At 53.1% G+C, this 18,111-nt stretch overlaps 2 protein-coding genes across 5 annotated transcripts in view; one reads left to right on the forward strand and one right to left on the reverse strand.

Moving 5' to 3' along the window:
• Nucleotides 1–1,432: 1,432 nt before the first annotated feature.
• On the forward strand, nucleotides 1,433–14,749 carry VASP (vasodilator stimulated phosphoprotein). 4 transcript variants are annotated; one of them, XM_019629523.1, is made up of 13 exons: nucleotides 1,433–2,272; nucleotides 8,785–8,956; nucleotides 9,045–9,210; nucleotides 10,336–10,447; nucleotides 10,956–10,999; nucleotides 11,121–11,359; nucleotides 11,515–11,612; nucleotides 12,419–12,470; nucleotides 12,628–12,661; nucleotides 12,873–12,918; nucleotides 13,071–13,158; nucleotides 13,717–13,774; nucleotides 13,900–14,749. In XM_019629523.1, the coding sequence occupies exons 1-13, from the start codon at nucleotides 2,268–2,270 to the stop codon at nucleotides 13,935–13,937; spliced, it is 1,152 nt and encodes a 383-aa protein (XP_019485068.1). In that variant the 5' UTR covers nucleotides 1,433–2,267; the 3' UTR covers nucleotides 13,938–14,749. The 4 variants fall into 4 exon arrangements, with proteins under 4 accessions (XP_019485068.1, XP_019485067.1, XP_019485066.1 ...); XM_019629522.1 differs by having other exon boundaries at nucleotides 1,439–2,272; nucleotides 12,625–12,661; XM_019629521.1 differs by having other exon boundaries at nucleotides 1,450–2,272; nucleotides 11,512–11,612.
• Nucleotides 14,750–15,214: 465 nt separating this feature from the next.
• LOC109374707 (optic atrophy 3 protein-like) overlaps nucleotides 15,215–18,111 on the reverse strand; it is a 4,727-nt gene continuing 1,830 nt past the window's right edge. The window contains exon 2 of the mRNA XM_019629480.1: nucleotides 15,215–16,728. Within this exon, the coding sequence (XP_019485025.1) occupies nucleotides 16,307–16,728 (422 nt within the window). The 3' untranslated portion in view covers nucleotides 15,215–16,306. The remainder of the gene's footprint in view (nucleotides 16,729–18,111) is intronic.

Consider the following 18,111-nt stretch of genomic DNA (forward strand, 5'->3'; position numbering starts at 1 on the left):
TCCAGGTTGAGCTGTTGTTCAGCATCTTAGCTGTGGAGGGCAGTGTCACTGGCCCTCATATGTGGGATCTGAACCAGGGCCCTCTGGCTTCCCAAGCCAGTTTTTAACCATCGCGCCACTCGGCCGGCCCCTGGTATTTTTTTTTCACTCAATAATATGTTGGGGACTTCTTTCATACCATTTACACATCTCATTCTTTTTAGCTGCAGCCCAGTGCTTTAGACAAGGGATATATAATGGTTTTGCTATCCATCCTCCTCTTGATGGACAGGCTATTTCCAATTTCTTGCCCTCACATCATTGCTGACATAAAGATCCTTGATCAAATTCCTTGTGTACATATGCAAGGATTTCTCTAATGCAGGGGTCTTGCTGTTTTGCACAGCACTTGAGCTAAGAATGGTTTTTACATTTTTTAGGAGTTGTAAAAGAGAATATGGGAAAGACACCCTATGTCTATGCCTAAGATATTTCCTATTTGGACCTTTGTAGAAAAAGTTTGCTGACTGTAGTGCAGGTGGCACACAGAGGCATCACACCTCCCACTTCACAGATGGGAAAGCTGAGACCCAGAGAGCAGAAAGGACTTGCCCAAGGTCACACAGAAACGGGGGTTCTCATTCAATTGGATAAATGTGTATTGAGCTGTTCTGGGCCTGGCTGGGTTAGTGAAACACAGAAATCGATCAAGTCTACCTGTGCCCCCAAAGAATTCACAGCCTGGGAAGACACACAATTATAACCCAGGTGGATCAGGGTTCAAGGTCTCCCAGGGTGGGGTGGAGTAGGAGAGAATTACTCACTTCTGCAGAGAATAATTAATGTTAGAACATGTCCTAGAAGGATGAGATGAGGTCAGGACAACATCCAGGCAGAGGATTCTTCTTCGACAGAGGCTGGGAAGGTTGACTCCCTCACCTGGTCAACTTGGTCCCAAGAAATTGTTGGTTTTACACTCATACCTTGCATCCAAATACCACTGGAGTTCTGGGGGTTCAGGCAAGAGGACTTGTAGCCCAGATATATTCCCTGCCTGCAGGCCTCAGTTTAAGCATTTGGAAACGTCAAACTGATCATTTCCCAGGCTCATGCCCCTGGCTAGGGCACCTTACCCAGGACAGGTGGCGTTCTACGGGAGAGGCGGGATCACATAAGTGACGTCACGCGGGGGCGGAGCCTGCGGGAACCGCTGCGGAAGCCTAGGAGGGTGTGCGGGCTCAGCCTGAAGCCGGCGTATGGGGGAAGGGTAGCCCTTCTTCGGTGCCCTCCAATTGCGGGATCATCCCGCCATCCTCCGCGGACGAAACTGAGTCACAGCGGGGCGTGCGTGGGGAAGGGGCCTGGGGTTTTATCCTGGATTCCCACCCCCACCCCCCTGCGGCTGTGAGTCAGCGGCCGGCCGCGCCCCCTCGGCCCACTTCCTCCTCACCTTCCCCGGCCGGGCGGGGGGCAGTGAGAGGGGTGGGGCCCTCCCCACCCATCCCCCTCCTGTGGTGGGGGAGAGGGTTCGCTCTTAGTAACCCTTCATAGATTGGCCAAGAGAGACATTGGAGGGTCCGAAGAGAGGATACAGGGAGAAAATTTGAAGGAACCTATGCTAAACCAGAGGGTCCTCCTAGCCCCCCCCCTCCCAAATTGAGCTGAATGTAAAGAAATGGAGAAGTCGATAGGGAAGGTGAGAAGAAACTCTGCCCCCATTGAGATCCCCCTAAGAACTCCATTGCGGTAGACAACTAGGGATCAAGGAAGGATCCCTTCCCGTCCAACAAGCTTCCTCCCTAATTTTGGGGTGACCCCAGCGTGCATCCCTGCAATAACTATGGGGGAGAGGGAAATAGCGGGTCTAGGGTTCCGTGTTGCCCTTTTAAGCGCCCTCCACCCCGCCACCGCCTTGAGTTGTCCGCGGCCCCTTTAAGGCGCAGGGCATTGTGGGTGCGGGGAGTGGAATTTTGGAACGAAATGTAGCGAAGAGAAGTACAGTAGTAAGAGTAACATTGTAGCCGCCGCCGGCCGAGGGGCGCGCCGGGGAGGGGACGCCGCACCCCATTTCTGCCGCAGGGACCCCCGATCAAACCCCCACAGGGAGGAGGCGCCCGAAGACCCGCCCGGGCCGCGTCCACGTTCCCTCAGGAAGCCGGACTCTATGGGGCGGGACCCTAGGGGAGACTGAGCAGAACCTGGAGCCAACCCCAAACCCCTGAACCTCGAGCCAGGGGCGCCCCAGGAGCACCCACCCTGTGGGTGCGCCGCCCGCCCGCCGAGCAGCCATGAGGTGAGCCTCCAACTGCCTCCAGACCCTTCCCCACCCGGGGCAGGCTCCCCGCCCCGCCTTTGTCCCCCTCCCCCCAGCTTGCTCCGGGCTGGAATTTGGGGACCGGGCTCTTGGAGCCTCGGATTTTATGCTGAACCTGCTTGGATGAGCAGATACTGACCATTTTCCCATGACTCCCAAGGCTCGGGGTGGTGCCGGTGAAGCTCTCCTGGGAGCCCTCAGATTTGGGGCGCTCGAAGGACTCCCGAATTTCTTACAGACTTCTTCAGAAAACCTGCAAGTTGGCAGACACTCCCCGTAGGGACGTCAGGATTTAGTCAGGGCTCAGACTCCCCCCAAATCTCAACTCGTGCTCAGAGGGGGATTGTGGGGTGCCAGTCTGAGGGTCCCTAGCACCTGAGAGATTGAGATGTAGACCTTGGTTTGCGGGGTTCCCCTTTACGTGACGCTGGAAAGTCTTCTCATGTGGGACCTCGCTCCTTAACTTCTAGGGTACTTAACCCCCTAAATTTGGAGGGGCTCTCATCCTATGGAAGAGGTTGTTGCGGATGGACCCAGACGCAGCCTTCAGGGTCTGGTTGGGACGCCCCTCCCCCGCCGCTCCGCACTCCCAATCTGCTTAAAACAGGCCGTGCCTAGGACCGAGCGTGTGCTCCATGTGGAGGGCGGCTCCCCGGCCCTGGGCCAGAAGGGCGGCCCCTCTATCCCACCTGCGCGGCCCTGGGAGGGAGGGGGTGCGGCAGCTGTGGAAAGGGGGGCCTTTGTCTTACTGACTCACCTGTCGAGACAGCTGGTGTGGGGTGGGGGCGGGCTTGGAGCGCTGTGGGCAGGCTGCTTTCCCCACCACGGCGCCTCCCCCTTCCCTCGCTATCCCTCGCTCTCCAGCCATCGGAGCTGTGGGGTTGGAGGAGGGGGCACTGGAAAGCTTCAAGGTCATAGCCCTCTCTTCCCAGGACCGAGGCTTCCAGATAGTTTCAGCTATCTTCCCAAGAATTTAATCCTGGCAGTGGGGGGACCCAAGGTACCCAGGGATTTTGTCTTACCCAGGCCTCCCTCAAAACTCCTGTGCACACCTGAGGGCGGGGCCAGTGCAGGCTGGGAAACCCGAGTGGATCTCCCCCCAATCTCCCCTCCCCTTAACCCCCCCGTAATCTCTCCCTTGGGGCCTGAGCCTGACAATACTATCTCCCTTCCTTCACTCTCTCAGGGACTTCCTGCCCCAAAGCCCCCAGCTTGAGGAGGAGGCCTCTGGGGACGGCTGGGGATTAACCCCCTGGTGCCTACATCCTCTCACTTCCTCCACGTTCCCCATACCTCTGCCCTCTGACATTAGGGTGGCATTCCTTTTTATGACAATTAAGAAAATCCCCACTACCGCGTTTGTTTCTTCTGATGTGAAGGAATGGTTGGAAAATTTGGAGCAAGAGGGCACCCAGAGACACCCTCAAGACTTCCTGTCTACCCTTTCTCCCATTATAGCAACGTTCCCTTCAAGATCCGTCTGGAGAGGGGGCAGTTTTCAGGAGTCAGGCTCTCTTCACCCTCTTCCCGGAGGAGGGGGGGGGAAGACTCTTCTCCCCCAGCCCCCAGCCCCGCCCCTCAGGCCCCCCCCCCGCGTTTCCGGTCCCAGGGACCATGGAAGGCGGATGGCGGATGTCCGAGTTAGTGCTGCCTCACTCACTGAGACCGTAAAAGGGCAGGAGCAGTGTCTGGGCCGGCCTCCCGCCCCCCCTAAGCCCAGTCCCGGAGGCCCCGGCCTTCTCACAGGCCCCCTACTAATGGCCATGGCCAAACCTCCCACTTCCTGGGGGGTGGGCAGAAGTTGCGCCGTTCCCTGTCCCACCAGAGGGTTACTCCCACCTCCTGAGGGGTCTTCCCTGCCAGTGGCCACACCCGACTTCCTGGGCTGTGCCCCTTCTCCAAAGACAGCTAGGTTTCAAATTGACCCAAGCCCCTGTATCCAGCTGGGGAAACTGAGGCTCAAAGAGAAAGGATTGGCACAAGATCCCTCAAATTCCTAGGCAATGTTGAGGGAGGGGAGGGGACTGGGATCCTCCGATTTCTGGCTGGTGTAGCTGAGGGACAGTCTTGGGGGCAGCTGGAAGAGAGGATGTTAAGATGGAAAATTACAAGATAATAGTTCTTTTTCTCCCAGTTTGACAAATATTTGTTGAGTGTCTGCTGTGTCCGGGACTCTGAGCTGGGATTGTGGGAAGGCGAGGAAGCTGAGCAGAGGTCTGAATCTCAGGGCAGAAGGGATTCTGAAGAATTTGGGTCCATTTCTTTCTTCTTCCAGTAATAGTAATTATTATTTTTATTTAAAAAATAATAAAAAACAATTTGATCAAGCATCCACTTTATGCCAGGCGCTGTAGTAGGTGCCTGGTTCAGTTTAATCCTCACAGCAATTCTAAGAGATTATACTATTATGACAGCGCCCCACCACCTGCCAGTTTACAGATGGAAAAACCAAGGTACAGACAAATTAAGCAAATTGCCTATTAAAGCCAAAGAATTTGGAAGTGGGCAAGGCTGAATTTGAACCTAGGACTGTCTCCAGACTATTATACTATTAAAGAAAAAGAAAACCTTTAATGAGCTTAAAAAAAAAAATACATGCTTTCACTGTACAAACAGTTAAGATAATGGAGATACACAGAAACCCAGGTGGGAACCTTTACCTCCTGTTCACTTTTGGGAAAGTGTCTGGTCAGGGAGGAGGAACTAGAGTGAGCCAAACAAGCCCCACAGACCCTAGATCTGGTTTCCTCTGCAGGGTTGTTGCAAAGATGTGTAGTTTGGAAAGGTTGTGTGTGCGTGGGGGGTAGTGTGGATCACAAGTTTTATGGTTTAAGGAAGTTATAGGGTAAGTATTGGGGTAAGAGTGAGGGGTGAAGGGAAGGGCAAACCTCTAATCTGGAAGGTTTGAGTAAACCAGAGTGACTATGCTTGATTGCCTCCAATGATGAGAAGCTTTCTCCCTCCTGTTTGGACTCTCTGCTTCCTTGTATGGCGCCTGTGCGAAATTCCAGGTCCTGAGCTTTAGGGCGTTTCTTATCTCTGTAAGTCCTTACAACAAGCCCAGTGAGTTATGGTTTCCAGGGCTGGAAACCGTAGAGGTGAGGCCACACAGCAAGAGGGTCACTTGAACGCTCTCTCATCCACCACACGCTAGAGTTTTCCAGAATTGGGGGATTTGTGGGGAGGAGTGGGTGCTGGGCTGGCTGGGGATTAAGGCTCTCTCATGTCAAATCAAGTGTGTGAGACCCCAGGAAACCCCTAGAATCGGATTTGAATCTTTCTCCCCAGCTTCCTGGCTGTGGGATTTTCCATTGCAGCTTTTGCCTGGTTTATAGTTTTGTTTTTTGAACCTAAGTAATGAATGAGTTTTTTATAGGTAATACCAGCCCATGCTGAAAAAAAAAAAAAAAGAAATAATCAAGCAGTTCTAAAGAGTAAACAGTGAGACGTGTCCGTTTCCTCCCTGCTCAGGTCCCCAGTGCCCCTCCTTGGAGGCAGCCACGGTTAGTCTCCTGAGAAGCAGCCTCTGCATATATCACTACTGTGTGCGGATGTAGTTATATCCTCCCCACCTTTTTAAAAAACTTCTGATACCTCTTTAGACTTTGGCTTTTTCAAATTTCAGCTTAGCTGTTACCTCATCTTTAAATGAGGTTAAGAACTTGGGTGGACTTGGGTTCAAATGGGAGGCCTTCTGCTTACTTGCTGTGTGACCTGGGACAAGTGTCTTCACCTCTCATGATATTGCAAGGTTCTTTGTGGAAACTGGAGCTCAGTACCTAGAACAGGGTCTGGGATGCACACCAACCAGTTACTATCAGCTGAGTTTTCGTATTTTGAAACATGGCTGATTTAACAACTGTTGAATTCCTACTATGGGTTGGGTAGAATTCTAGGTTCTGGGGACACAGCAGTGAACAATAAGGACAAAAATCCCTGCCCTCATGGTCCTGACATTTTGGTAGGGGTGACAGGGATCTGTCAGGCAGGGATAGCTGCTATGACATGTGGGACATTCAATGAGAGGGAGAAGAACTTTACAGATAGGTCTCCGCTTAGACAGCACCTCTTCCCCGGACTACCCTGAGGGAGGTGAGGATCCAGGTTGAGGAAGGACAAGTGCATAGGCCAGGGGCAGGAATGTGCCTGGCATGTGGAAGGAGCACCGTGGAGGCCGGAGGGGCTGGAACAGCAAGCTGGGGGGAGGGAAGGGATGAGATCAGAGATCACATAGATCAGAAAGCCACAGGTCTCTACCAGCCAGGGGAGCTTCCGAGAAGAGGAGGGACTCAATCTCAACTGGTGTTTTAACAGGATCCTTTTGCTGTCATGGGGACACTACGGCCTGGAGAGGGGTAGGACCAGCCTGGGGTCACTCGGCAGACACCCTCAGGCCAGGCCAGGGCCTCAGCAGGGCCAGAGCTTTCTGCTTGGGAGAGCAAAGTGCAGCCAGGGTGGGGTAGCAAAGACAGCCCGGGCACCTGGCCAGAGTCTGCCTTGGGTGTGGGTGGCAGGTGTGGGCGAGGTCTTAACCGTGCCCTGCCAGGGGCTGTGGGAGCCAGAAATGGCCCCTGAGGCTGAACTTGTCTGGAAACAGCACCTGGTGTTGGTAGGGCCCACGCAGTCCCTGGTGGTTAAGACTATGGGCTTGGAAGCCAGGTGGCCTGCGTTCAAATCCTCGCTCTGCTACTTACTAGCTCTGTGACGCTGGGGAGGGGGCAAGTCACTCAGCCTCTCTGGGCCTCCATGTACAGTCCTCATTTGCAAAATGAGGATGAAATAGTGCCCACCTTGAAGGACTATCGTGAGAATCAAGTGACAGAGGAGAAGGCTTAGGGCTCCTGACCAGTGGAAGTGCCTGGTAAGAAGAAGGTGCCACAATTATGTAAACTTGGGTATGTGAGGGGCTCAGCCTCCTAGCCTGGGAACCCGGAGCTAGGTCTGTTGAGGGGCTTTCCCTGTCCTGTCTTTCACAGCATCAGCGTCACGCCCCCGCCCCCAGCACTGGTAGAAACAGAGCCATTACAGGGTATAATTTCTCTCCCCGGAAACCTCTGACCACCAACTTCCTCTTTTCAGGAAAAAGTTTGGTGGGGGTGGTGTGGGGCGGGGACTAGCACTTCCCCCTTGTCTGTGTGCGACCTTGGGCAAGTCACTTCCTGTCTGGGAGCCTGAGTTTCCTCATTGGGGGAGGGGAGATTGAACCTCCCCAGAAGGACTGCTGGGGGTGGTTCTAGGCCGATGTTCAAGGTGCTGGTGAAGGATGCTGACAGTTACCAAGTGCTCAGTACATGCCAGGCACTATGCCAAGCACTTTATGTGCCCAGATTCACTCACTGCTTCCACTGCCCTGGAAGGTGGGACTGCCATCTCCCCAGTTTGCAGTTCTCGAGTGGGAGGGTCACTTGCTTGAGTCACATGGAGTAGGTCGCTCAGTGGGGGTTTGAACCCAGGTCCCTAAACTCTGAACCAGTTTCTTGACCCCTCCCCCCAAGGCTGAGTCAGATGTCACTTGCTTCAGGAAGTCCTCTGTGACACCCAGGCCAGGGCATGTGCTCCTGGGCATCTTGGGCCTAGCCCTGGGTTGTCACTGTCTGGGGACTGGACTGTCTCTTGCACTGGAAGGTGGAGCTGAGGCTATCTGGTCACTGTCCAAAACATGGGCCTGAGAGCAGGGAGTGTCTGCGGATGGCCAGTGGTGCCTCAGGCTGGGGTGGGGGTGGGGGTGGCAGATGGAGGAGATGGGGTAGCAGCAGGAAGTGGAAGAAACTAGGGTGTAGCATGGGTCCCCAACTTGCTACAAGCCTGACCCTTCTCCCTGAGCCTTAGCTTCCTACCCTGACCAGAGTGGGGAGTGGGGACGGGGAGTGGTCCAAGCACCCTGGCGGAGATAAGGAAACTGAGGCTCTGGGCAGGGGCTGGATCCCAGCGCCACCCAGAGTTCCTGCTCTGTCCCCACTTCCCTCTAGCTCTTCACTCTGCTCTTACGTGCATCTCTCTCCTGACGCCGTCCATCTCTCCGTCTTTATCGGCTTGTCTCTTTCTCCACCGCCCTGCCTTTCCATCTGTTTCCCCTCACCATTCCCTTGTCTGTCTGTCTGTCTCCCCTTTGTCAGTCTGACTCCTCTCTCACCTCTCTGTCCATATCAGTCTGTATGTTTGTACCGTTCCAGCCTGCCTGTCCGACTTCCTCTCCCTGCCTCTTTCTCCCTATGTGTCTCTTGCCTCATCTTTCTCACATCCCCAGTTTGTCTGTCTCCCTATCTGTCTGTTTTGCTCTGGCCCACCTGTCTGTGTTTCCTTCCCAGTCTGTCTGTCGGCCTCCTCAAGGGTCTGTCTCCCTTAGCTTTGTGTGTCTCTCTTTTCCTCTGACATTGTCTGTGAATCTTCCAGGGGGACCCAGACGGAGAAGGTGACCAGCCCCTGGAAGGAGGGTGCCGTGCTCCCCTGGACTAACCGGCTTCCCTCTCTTTCTGTCTCCTTCCTGTCAGCGAGACAGTTATCTGCTCCAGCCGGGCCACTGTGATGCTTTACGATGACAGCAACAAGCGGTGGCTGCCTGCTGGCACAGGCCCCCAGGCCTTCAGCCGAGTCCAGATCTATCACAATCCCACAGCCAAATCCTTCCGGGTGGTCGGCCGGAAAATGCAGCCAGACCAGCAGGTGAGGCCTTCCTCTGCCTCCCCCTCTGTGGGCTGTGCCGCCCACCCCTGTGCCCACCACCCCTCACCCACCTTTCCCCTCCTGCCAGGTGGTCATCAACTGTGCCATCATCCGGGGTCTCAAGTATAACCAGGCCACCCCCAACTTCCACCAATGGCGTGACGCCCGCCAGGTCTGGGGCCTCAACTTTGGCAGCAAGGAGGACGCCGCACAGTTTGCCTCTGGCATGGCCAGTGCCCTAGAGGCATTGGAAGGTTAGAAACAGTGGGCAGAGGGGACTACTGAGCCCGCTGTCACGTGACCAGGGGCAGCCACTTGACCACTTTGGGCCTCAATTTACTCATCTGAAAATGAGGCTATTTCATTGCTACCGTGGTGAATTATTCTGACAGTTTCGTGTGGATTCCCGTGTACTCCTTGTGCACCTTATTCTAAGGGTGCAGTACGTTCTGTGAATTTTCACACACACGTCCACTCCCGTGTGACCACCTCCCAGATCAAGATGTAGGTATTTCCAGCCCCCAGGAGGCTCCTTCTGTGCCCTTTTGCCAGGTTAACCATTGTCCTGGCTTATGTCATCATCAGTTAATTTTCAGGCATCAATATTAAGAAAAAAAACATCCAGTTGGTAGTTCTTAACTTGCACGTGCCTACAAATCATCTGGGCATCTGGGTAAAATGCAGGTTCTGGTCCGATTGGGCTGGGGTGCGGCTTGAGTCTCTGCATTTCTAACAAGCTCCCTGGTGATGCCGGTTCCATGGACAGTGAGGCTTTAGGTGACCACTGTGTATCCAGGATCTGGGCTTGCTGCTGTGGGACTTCAAATCACCAAATGACAGAGGTGTTTGCCTCCTGGAGCAACCTCAGTGCCAGTGGGGAAAGGATTACTTGCCTGGGGGCAAAGAGGAAAATATGGTGGGCAGTTCAGGTCCATGGGAGCCAGAGACCTGGGGTTTGGTGAGGAAGAGACTCTCAACCTTTCTGGGGTTCTCGGGCTGGGGATCTGAGCGGCTGGGCTAGTGGTTAAGAGTGGCTGCTGGAGTCAGCCTGAATTTAAGTGTTGTTCCTGCAAATCCCGGTCTGTAGGACTTGGGGCAAGTGACTGCCCCCTCTGGGCCTTTGCTGTCCCACCTGTCACCTGGGCATCACCACAGCACCCACCTCTTCTCAGCTCAGTCAAGGGAAGCTGGTGCTGATGCTCATCCCAGAAATTTGCCAAGGTGCCCACACCCCAGCCCGGAGTGTCAGGGTCCCAGAGGGAGGAAGTGAGCGCCTCTGGGCAGGATTCCTCAGAGGCCTGGGAGAGCTGGGGGAAAGTGACAAGGGCTGGGGCAGAGTTCTAGGGTTGATTCATCACCCTTTTCTATTCACCTTCCAGGAGGTGGGCCTCCGGCACCACCACTACCACCGCCATCGCAGTCACCAGCAGCACCTCCTAACTGGTCTGTCCAGAATGGTCCCTCCCCAGAGGAGATGGAGCAGCAGAAAAGGTGGGGCCAGTCCCTGGATGGGGAACCTTACCACTGCCAGAGTTCTAGGATGTTCCAGAACCTCTGACTCCTAGAGTTCAAAACTCCAACTTTTCAGTTTCCAGAATGTTCCAACTCCCAGGGGACTGGAAATTGACAGCTTTCAGAAACTCTTGTCTCCTGGGGTTTGCGAAGGTCCTGACACCCAGAGTTGCAGAACCTTCTGACCCTTCAAGTCCTGGTTCCCTAGATTCCCAGAGTCCAAAATTTGGTTGTTTAAAAGGATCTTGGGTGTTTTGTAATTCAAATATTCTTGACAGTTTGATGACTAGAATGCTTGCATCTTGGTCTTACCCTGTCCGTCCATCCACCCCCACCCCACCCCCGCCAACTCTTTCCTGAGCCCCTGGGGAAGGAAGGCATGGGTGGGGGTTAGGAGCCAGCATCACTGGAGACCTCAGAGAGAGGCCAGAGGTTGCTGGCCATCCTTGGGGCCTGGAGTGATGGTAGCTCCCTCATCCCTCCTCAGGCAACCAGAGCACATGGAGCGTGAGCGCCGGGTCTCCAATGCAGGTGATTGTTCAGCTGGCCTCGGGAATCGGGGGGCATCTCCCCAGAGGAAGGGGTGGGCCAGTTAGACAACAAAGAATGAGTTTTCTCTCTCAGCACCCCTCCTTGTTTGTGTTTGTTTCAGGAGGCCCACCTGCTCCTCCAGCTGGGGGGCCACCCCCACCTCCAGGACCTCCCCCTCCTCCGGGTCCCCCCCCACCCCCTGGTCTGCCCCCATCAGGGGCCTCAGCTATGGGGCAAGGAGCAGGGGGAGGCCCTCCCCCTCCGCCCCCTCTCCCTACAACAGGATCCAGTGGTGGAGGGACCGGGGCCCCTGGCCTGGCCGCAGCTATTGCCGGAGCCAAACTCAGGAAAGTCAGCAAGGTGAGGGGGCCAGGCATGGTAGGCTGTGGGGTGACTGGGGCCCTGATGGAATCATGGGAAATGAGGCCAGAGTTGCCTGGGGCATCATAGGGAGTGGCTGGGAGGCCAGGAGGGCTGCCCATAAAGGCCCCTCCTCTTTGTAATTTCTCCAGCAGGAGGAGGCCTCAGGGGGACCCTCAGCCCCCAAAGCTGAGAGCACTCGAAGCACAGGTGGAGGGCTCATGGAAGAGATGAATGCCATGCTGGCCCGGAGGTGAGCCTGAACCTGGAGCCCTCAATGCCTGTGGAAAGCTCTGGAAACAAACCCCTCAGACCTACAGTTATCACCAGGAGATTCCTGCTCAGTAGGACAGGCTGGGGGAGGGCTCAGATTCCCGTTTTTGTTTCTAGGGGTGAAATTTTCCCCTTTGATAGCCAGCTTTGGGATATAATACTGCAGACTGCATTCTCCTCAGGTGGCTGAGGTTTGCACCTAGCTGGTAGCCTCTAGAACAGCGGTTCTCAACCTTCCTGATGCTGCGACCCCTTAATACAGTTCCTCATGTTGTGGTGACCCCCAACCATAAAATTATTTTCGTTGCTACTCTATAACTGTAAATTTGCTACTGTTATGAATCGTAATGTAAATATCTTTTTGTTTTCCGATGGTCTTAGGCGGACCCCTGTGAAAGGGTCGTTCGACCCCCAAAGCGGTCGCGACCCACAGGTTGAGAACCGCTGCTCTAGAATGTTTTAAAATCCAGGATTTTAGGACTTTAGAAATTACTGCCTCAGAATCTGGAAACTCGGGTTCCTGGAATCCCAGCATCTAAAATAGAACCTAACGCCCTTAAAATTTTGTGATTCCCAAATGTGAGAAGCATAAACTCCCCACTCCACTTGTCTGGGGGCACAGAGGAAACAGTATTCTCTTTGCCTTCTAAAACTGAAATTTTCTTAGCCTTCATGAATTCCAGAACTCTGCACCCCAGAATCCACCTTTCTAGAGCTCTGGGAAGGAATTGTTGAGTGACTGGGGGGTGGGCTGAAGTCATCTGTTTTTGCCTTTCCCTCTTGCAGAAGGAAAGCTACACTAGTTGGGGAGAAACCCCCCAAGGATGAATCTGCCAATGTGAGTGAGGGGCTCTTCCTGCTATATGGCTTTACCTTTCGAGTAGACATATTAAGGAGGTGGTGTGACAGGAATGGGCTAGGTTGAACCTGGAAGAAGAAAATGAGCAGAGGTGTGGCACGGGCTGGCTCATGACAGTTTTATTTCCCACCAGCAGGAGGAGCCAGAGGCCAGAGTCCCAGCCCACAGTGGTGAGTGAGAGCCCAGTCCAGCCACAGGAACTACAAGTCCCAGGATGCCCTGTTCTCACACATAAAGCTCCCTTATGAGAGTCTGTGCAAATAATGCTGGGGATAGTCTCTGAGATGGTTCTTCAAACAGGGGCTAATGAGGCTGTGGGAGAAAGATTGAGGCAGGGCATTCTTTGCCCCTAATCTTTCTGATTTGTTGCCTGTCACCCAGAACCTGTGCGAAGACCTTGGGAGAAGAACAGCACAACCTTGCCAAGGTGGGCTATCTATACTGGGACCCCACCTATCCAAAGTAGTTGGACTTGCCAAATTTGTAGGGAAGAACATAATGGTAATCCTGGAAAGGGAGGTAGGGGAAGCAGGCTCTCTCTAACCTCGTTTCTGTCCCAAATCATACCATCTCTCTTAGGATGAAATCGTCTTCAGTGATCACTTCCGAGGCCCACCCCTGTACACCCACCTCTGCTGATGAGTCAGACCTGGAGAGGATCAAACAGGTAGCTTGAGGAGGGGGCTGGAATTGAGGTTTGAGAGCTACAAAGGAGCCACAGGAAGAAAGGAGATGTGAGTCCAAACTCTGCCACTGACCGGCCATCTGATTCTAGAAAAGGCCTTGGAAATGCACACTTTTCCAAGTCTAAGAAATGGAGAGATTGGATCAGATCAGGGATGGCACAGACACCACAACCTTCATTTCCAGGGCCCTTAACAGAACTTACTAATCTATCACAGCACACATTCCTGATGAGTACCCAGAATCCTTTTCAGCATACTGGCCCCAGACGTTCATCACCAACTGGAGTTGGCAGGAGTCTAGAACTTATTTGCCAACCCTGGTACAGGATCTTCTCCAGTACTTTTCTTCCTACCCCAAGGATCCAGAATTCTCCCCTAGGTTTCTCCAGTCCCTCTGCGACCTTGTCAGTGATGTCATGGTGTGTGTGGGTGGGAGGAGTTTGAACCTCCTTCCTCTGTCCCTTCGGTCATTAAGAAAGGAGGTTCAGTTCTGCAAGCCTAGGCACTCTTCCTGATTGTTTGCACCCTGTTATTTTCAGGAGCTTCTGGAAGAGGTGAGGAAGGAATTGCAGAAAATGAAAGAGGAAATAATTGAAGGTGAGCTTTTTAATTTTAAGCATTTATTTGTTTTGGAGGCATCTTGTTCCTTGGAAAGAGCCTTGTTTTGGAAGGGAAGGGGGAAGAGGCTCTACCCCTGATCCCTGCCCCTTGTTTCCTTCCAGCCTTTGTCCAGGAGCTGAGGAAGCGGGGTTCCCCCTGACCACAGGGCCCCAGAAGATCCCGTTTCTCCTTTCCACACACCCCGCCTGTCACCCTGCTTTCCCTGCCTCTACTTGACTTGGAATTGGCTGAAAACTACACAGGAATGCGTCTTCCCCACTCCCCATCCCACTTGGAAAATTCCAAGGGGGGTGTGACTTCCCTGCCACCATGCCCACGCCCATACTGGCTGCTGATTGGCTGGGGAGGCCCCCACCCTTTGCTCCCTTTGGTCCTTCCTCTCTGCCATCCCCTTGGGGCTGGTTCCTCTGCTGGGGATGTACCAATTAACCCCACGGTAAGGGTGAAGGAAGGAGGGAATTTCACATTCCCTTGTTCTAGATTCACTTTAACGCTTAATGCCTTCGAATTTTTGTTTTTTTAAGAAAAAAAATATATATATATTTAGGTTTGGGGGGAAGGGGAAATTTTTTTTCTCTTTGGTTTTGATAAAATGGGGTGTGGGGAGTTTTTAAATGCTATAGCCCCTGGCTTGTCCCATTTGGGACAGCTATTTAAGGGGGGGAAGTTCCACCAGGCTGGGGGTGCCTCTCCCCTAATCCAGGGACCTCCCTCCCCTCTGGCTCCTTCCCCTTTTCTATGAGGAATTAAGATGCTGTAACTTTTTGGAACCTCAGTTGTTTTTTTTAATTTTGGTAGGTTTGGGGGTCCAGGCCATTTGTACCCTCTTGGGGAAAATTTAAATGGGGGAAAAAGGAAAGGGGGAGGCAAGTTCCCCTCTCCCACCTTCACCTTTAGATTCTTGAAAATGGGCCCCTTCAGAATAAATCTGCCAGTTTTTATAAATGCTAAGATTTCTGGAGTGATTTGAAGGGCTACTCTGATGAGGATGGAGGTGTGCGCCCCCCCCCCAACATCCCCCACCCCTGTGATCTACCTGCCCCTCATTTTCCTTCTTCCCACCCTACACCTGTTCCAGTTCCCTTAGGCTCCTGCAGCCAGGGTGCTCTCTGCCCTCTGAACCTCTCAACAGACCTCCCTCTCCCATCCCCCTTACCAGGCAGCTTCCTCACTCCTTCCCCCCCCCCAACCAACTCACCACTCTAGAGAAAGCCAGGGGCTTTCCTCTAGACTGTTTCTCATGACTGTGTGGCCTTTAGCAAGTTCCTTTGCTTCCCCAGGGCCTCAGTTTTCCCATTTGGGAAAGGGCTCATAGGATGACTGATTGCCCCCTTCCCACCAGAACCCTCCCAGCTTCCCGTAACTTGAATGAACCCTGTACCATTTCACAGATGTACACCATGGTTCTCAGACACGTTCTTAAGATGACTCCTTGACCCCAGAGCTCCTTTAATTATAAAACATTTACAGTCTAAAAAAATGGAATTCAGAATTAACTGCTCACACACACCCCCTTCAGTGGTTCAGTGGGTTGGCAGGGTGTAGGTTGGGTAGGTAACACTGCCTGGTGGAATAGTCTCTTTGGATGGGGGTGGGGAACTTAAAGGCTGAGGGGCCGGTGGTCCCATGGAGGAAGCCTTTGCATGAAGGAGTTTGGGGGAGGCGGGCAGTCCAAAGGCAAGAAGGACAGGAGAATCCCTGAGTACTCTGAAGAGCAGGTTTGGATGGAAGATGGGGGAATATGAGTTACCCATGTAGTGGGGGGAACAGGTGGGTCCCTATGAGAGGCCAGCAGGGGAGGATGGTGGGTAAGGACAGCAGTAGGTCCAGAACTTCAGGACAGGTAAAAAGGGGCTTTGACCAAAACAGAATTCAATTTTTCCACCCCAAAGAGCCATGCCCTCCTGGAACAGATCACAGAAGGTGGGGGGTGGGGTGTGTGTGTGGGGGGGGATTTGGTGGAATTGCAGTGGGGACTCTGCATAGCCTTTCCAGTGGGTTGTTCCACAGACGAAGGGTGTGGTTCTGTTGGAATGATCCATTTGAGAGGATCCCAGTAGAGGCAGCAATGGGAAACTAAAGATAGGTGCCACGAGATGACTCATTGGAGCAAACGCATTCCGAGATCCAACCTTATATTCCCCGGCCCCTCCCCCCAAAAAGGTGAGGTAGATGGAAGTCCATTGGACATTTCTACATGAAAAGGGGGCAAAAGGGTATTCTGGTGTGATGGGTGAGGGCCCTCAGGAAAGGGCCACTCCTCAGGTAAGTGGAGGTGTGAGTGACAGAATGAGAGTTGGCTAGGTCCAAGTGTCTCGGTGGCCCACCCAGTGGCAGGAAGTGACCAAAAGCCTGATTGGATCAGCCCTAGTCTAGAATACCTTCTGCCCCTAGAAGTACCAGGTGGTATTAGGCCGGTTCAGAAAGGAACAGTGAGGAAAGAAGGCCATGTCGGAGAAATCGCAACCAGGACAACGGTCACGTCCGAGACTAGGGCCCTGCAGCCTCCTATTCCTCGGGCCTCGGCTCCACCTGGGGCGCAGACGGCGCGTCCCCGTCCGAGGCGTCCCCGTCCGGGTTGCAGAGCTGGGCGCGCACTTCCCGTATCTCTGCCCGCAGCTCTATCAGGGCGCTCAGCGGCGCCACCGCCTGCATTTGTGTCTGCAGCGCCTCCAGCGCCAGCTCCAGGTGTTCCACCTCATCCCGCATCGAGTCCCAGGCGACGCGCTTCTCCCTCTCCTTGCTACGCTGCTGCATCTTTTGGCGCCAGTACTCCAGCATCAGACAGCCGCCGGCCGCCGCAAAGATGGTGACCTCGCCCAGCAACTCGGCGCCCAGCTGGGTGGCCACCTCCTCGTTCAGCGGCTTGACAGCTTCAGCCTTGAAGCCCATGAGGCGCATCTTGGTCCGCATCTCTACCCAGTGGTACACTGTGGGGAAAGAGAGGGGTCAGGGATCTTTTGCTGGGGAGCCCCCTGCCAGCCCCGTCTCTCGACTCCTTCGGCAGAGCCCTGGGGACACGGCAGCCAGGACCTCTGTGATTGGGGATTGGGCGCGATAAAGGCCTGTGCGCGAGCTGGGCCTCGCACGCGGAATGCGGAGTTAATTATCAGGGCTGAGGTGGCCAGGGGGGCATCTTTTGAAAGTGTCCAGAAGATTGTAGAGAGCAGTAGAGGATGAGAAATGCTGCCCCGGACAGGAGGTCCTGAGTGGGGGCCGCACCTTGGCCCCTTCCCTTCTCCCCAGAAGGTGGAGCTGACAGTTCACTATGAGGTTTGGGGCTTTGGAAGGAGCTCAGGGCTTGAGCGACACTGCTCTAACGGACTTCTTAACCTAATAATTTATTCACGTGAATGAGGATTATAAGTATTGTATTGTTTATAAGTGTAACATAAATATAGAGTTGATGCTGAAACCTGACTCACTCCAGTAATAATATTCATGTATAGATACACGAAGTAATGGAGGGAGATAAGCTGCTTCTGGTTCATTAAGGGATGAGTTCCTGAAAACATTTTATACTTCATCCCTTCCAACTATCCAACTACCCAGGCTGAGCTAATTACCTTGTCTTCCTGTTAGTTAGAATAACATGCACGTGAGGGGTTGGAGGTTATTTAGATTACATAGAAGGGGGTATATTGAAAAAGGAAGCGCATCTTCCCACCTTCAGCTTTAATCCTACTCCTCAAAAGTTAACTACCTTTGATCTTTTCTACATTTATTTCTTCCACATTAACCCTATGATACCAAGTTACAAGCTTATACATCTATTTCTGAATTTATTAAATTGAATTTTAAAAAATATTATGACTTGATTTTCCACTGCCACCCCCCCATCACTGTGTGAATTTGACACATTCTATATCCTTGCTTCTCCCAATTTTTGCAAGTGATTCTTATTTGTTACTATTTCTTGGTAACCTTTGTTTTAGTTTTTTTTTTTTTGAAGATTTTATTGGGGAATTGGGGGAAGGGAACAGCTTTGGGGAATTGGGGGAGGGGAACAGACAAGTTGCTGTCCCTTTGTTCTTCAGTCTAGTTGTGGCTGGCGTCCCAATTCGGCTCTTAACCAACACGTCACTCAGCTGGTCCTTTTGGTAACCTTTGTAATTCTAAATAGCATGCCTATTGCTTCAACTTCCTGATGTATGTACGAATATTAACAGCTCTACTCTGCCCTCTACTGTCCACCACTTCCACCTTCAATGGTCTGTCTACCATACTATTGGGTTGTCAGAAAAGTCATGATGCATTTTTGCAACAGATGGAGCTAGTTCATTTTTGGAAGTACTAGAGTCATTCGCATCTAT

The sequence above is a fragment of the Hipposideros armiger genome, unplaced genomic scaffold (assembly GCF_001890085.2).
Source record: "Hipposideros armiger isolate ML-2016 unplaced genomic scaffold, ASM189008v1 scaffold_859, whole genome shotgun sequence".
NCBI lineage: Eukaryota > Metazoa > Chordata > Mammalia > Chiroptera > Hipposideridae > Hipposideros > Hipposideros armiger.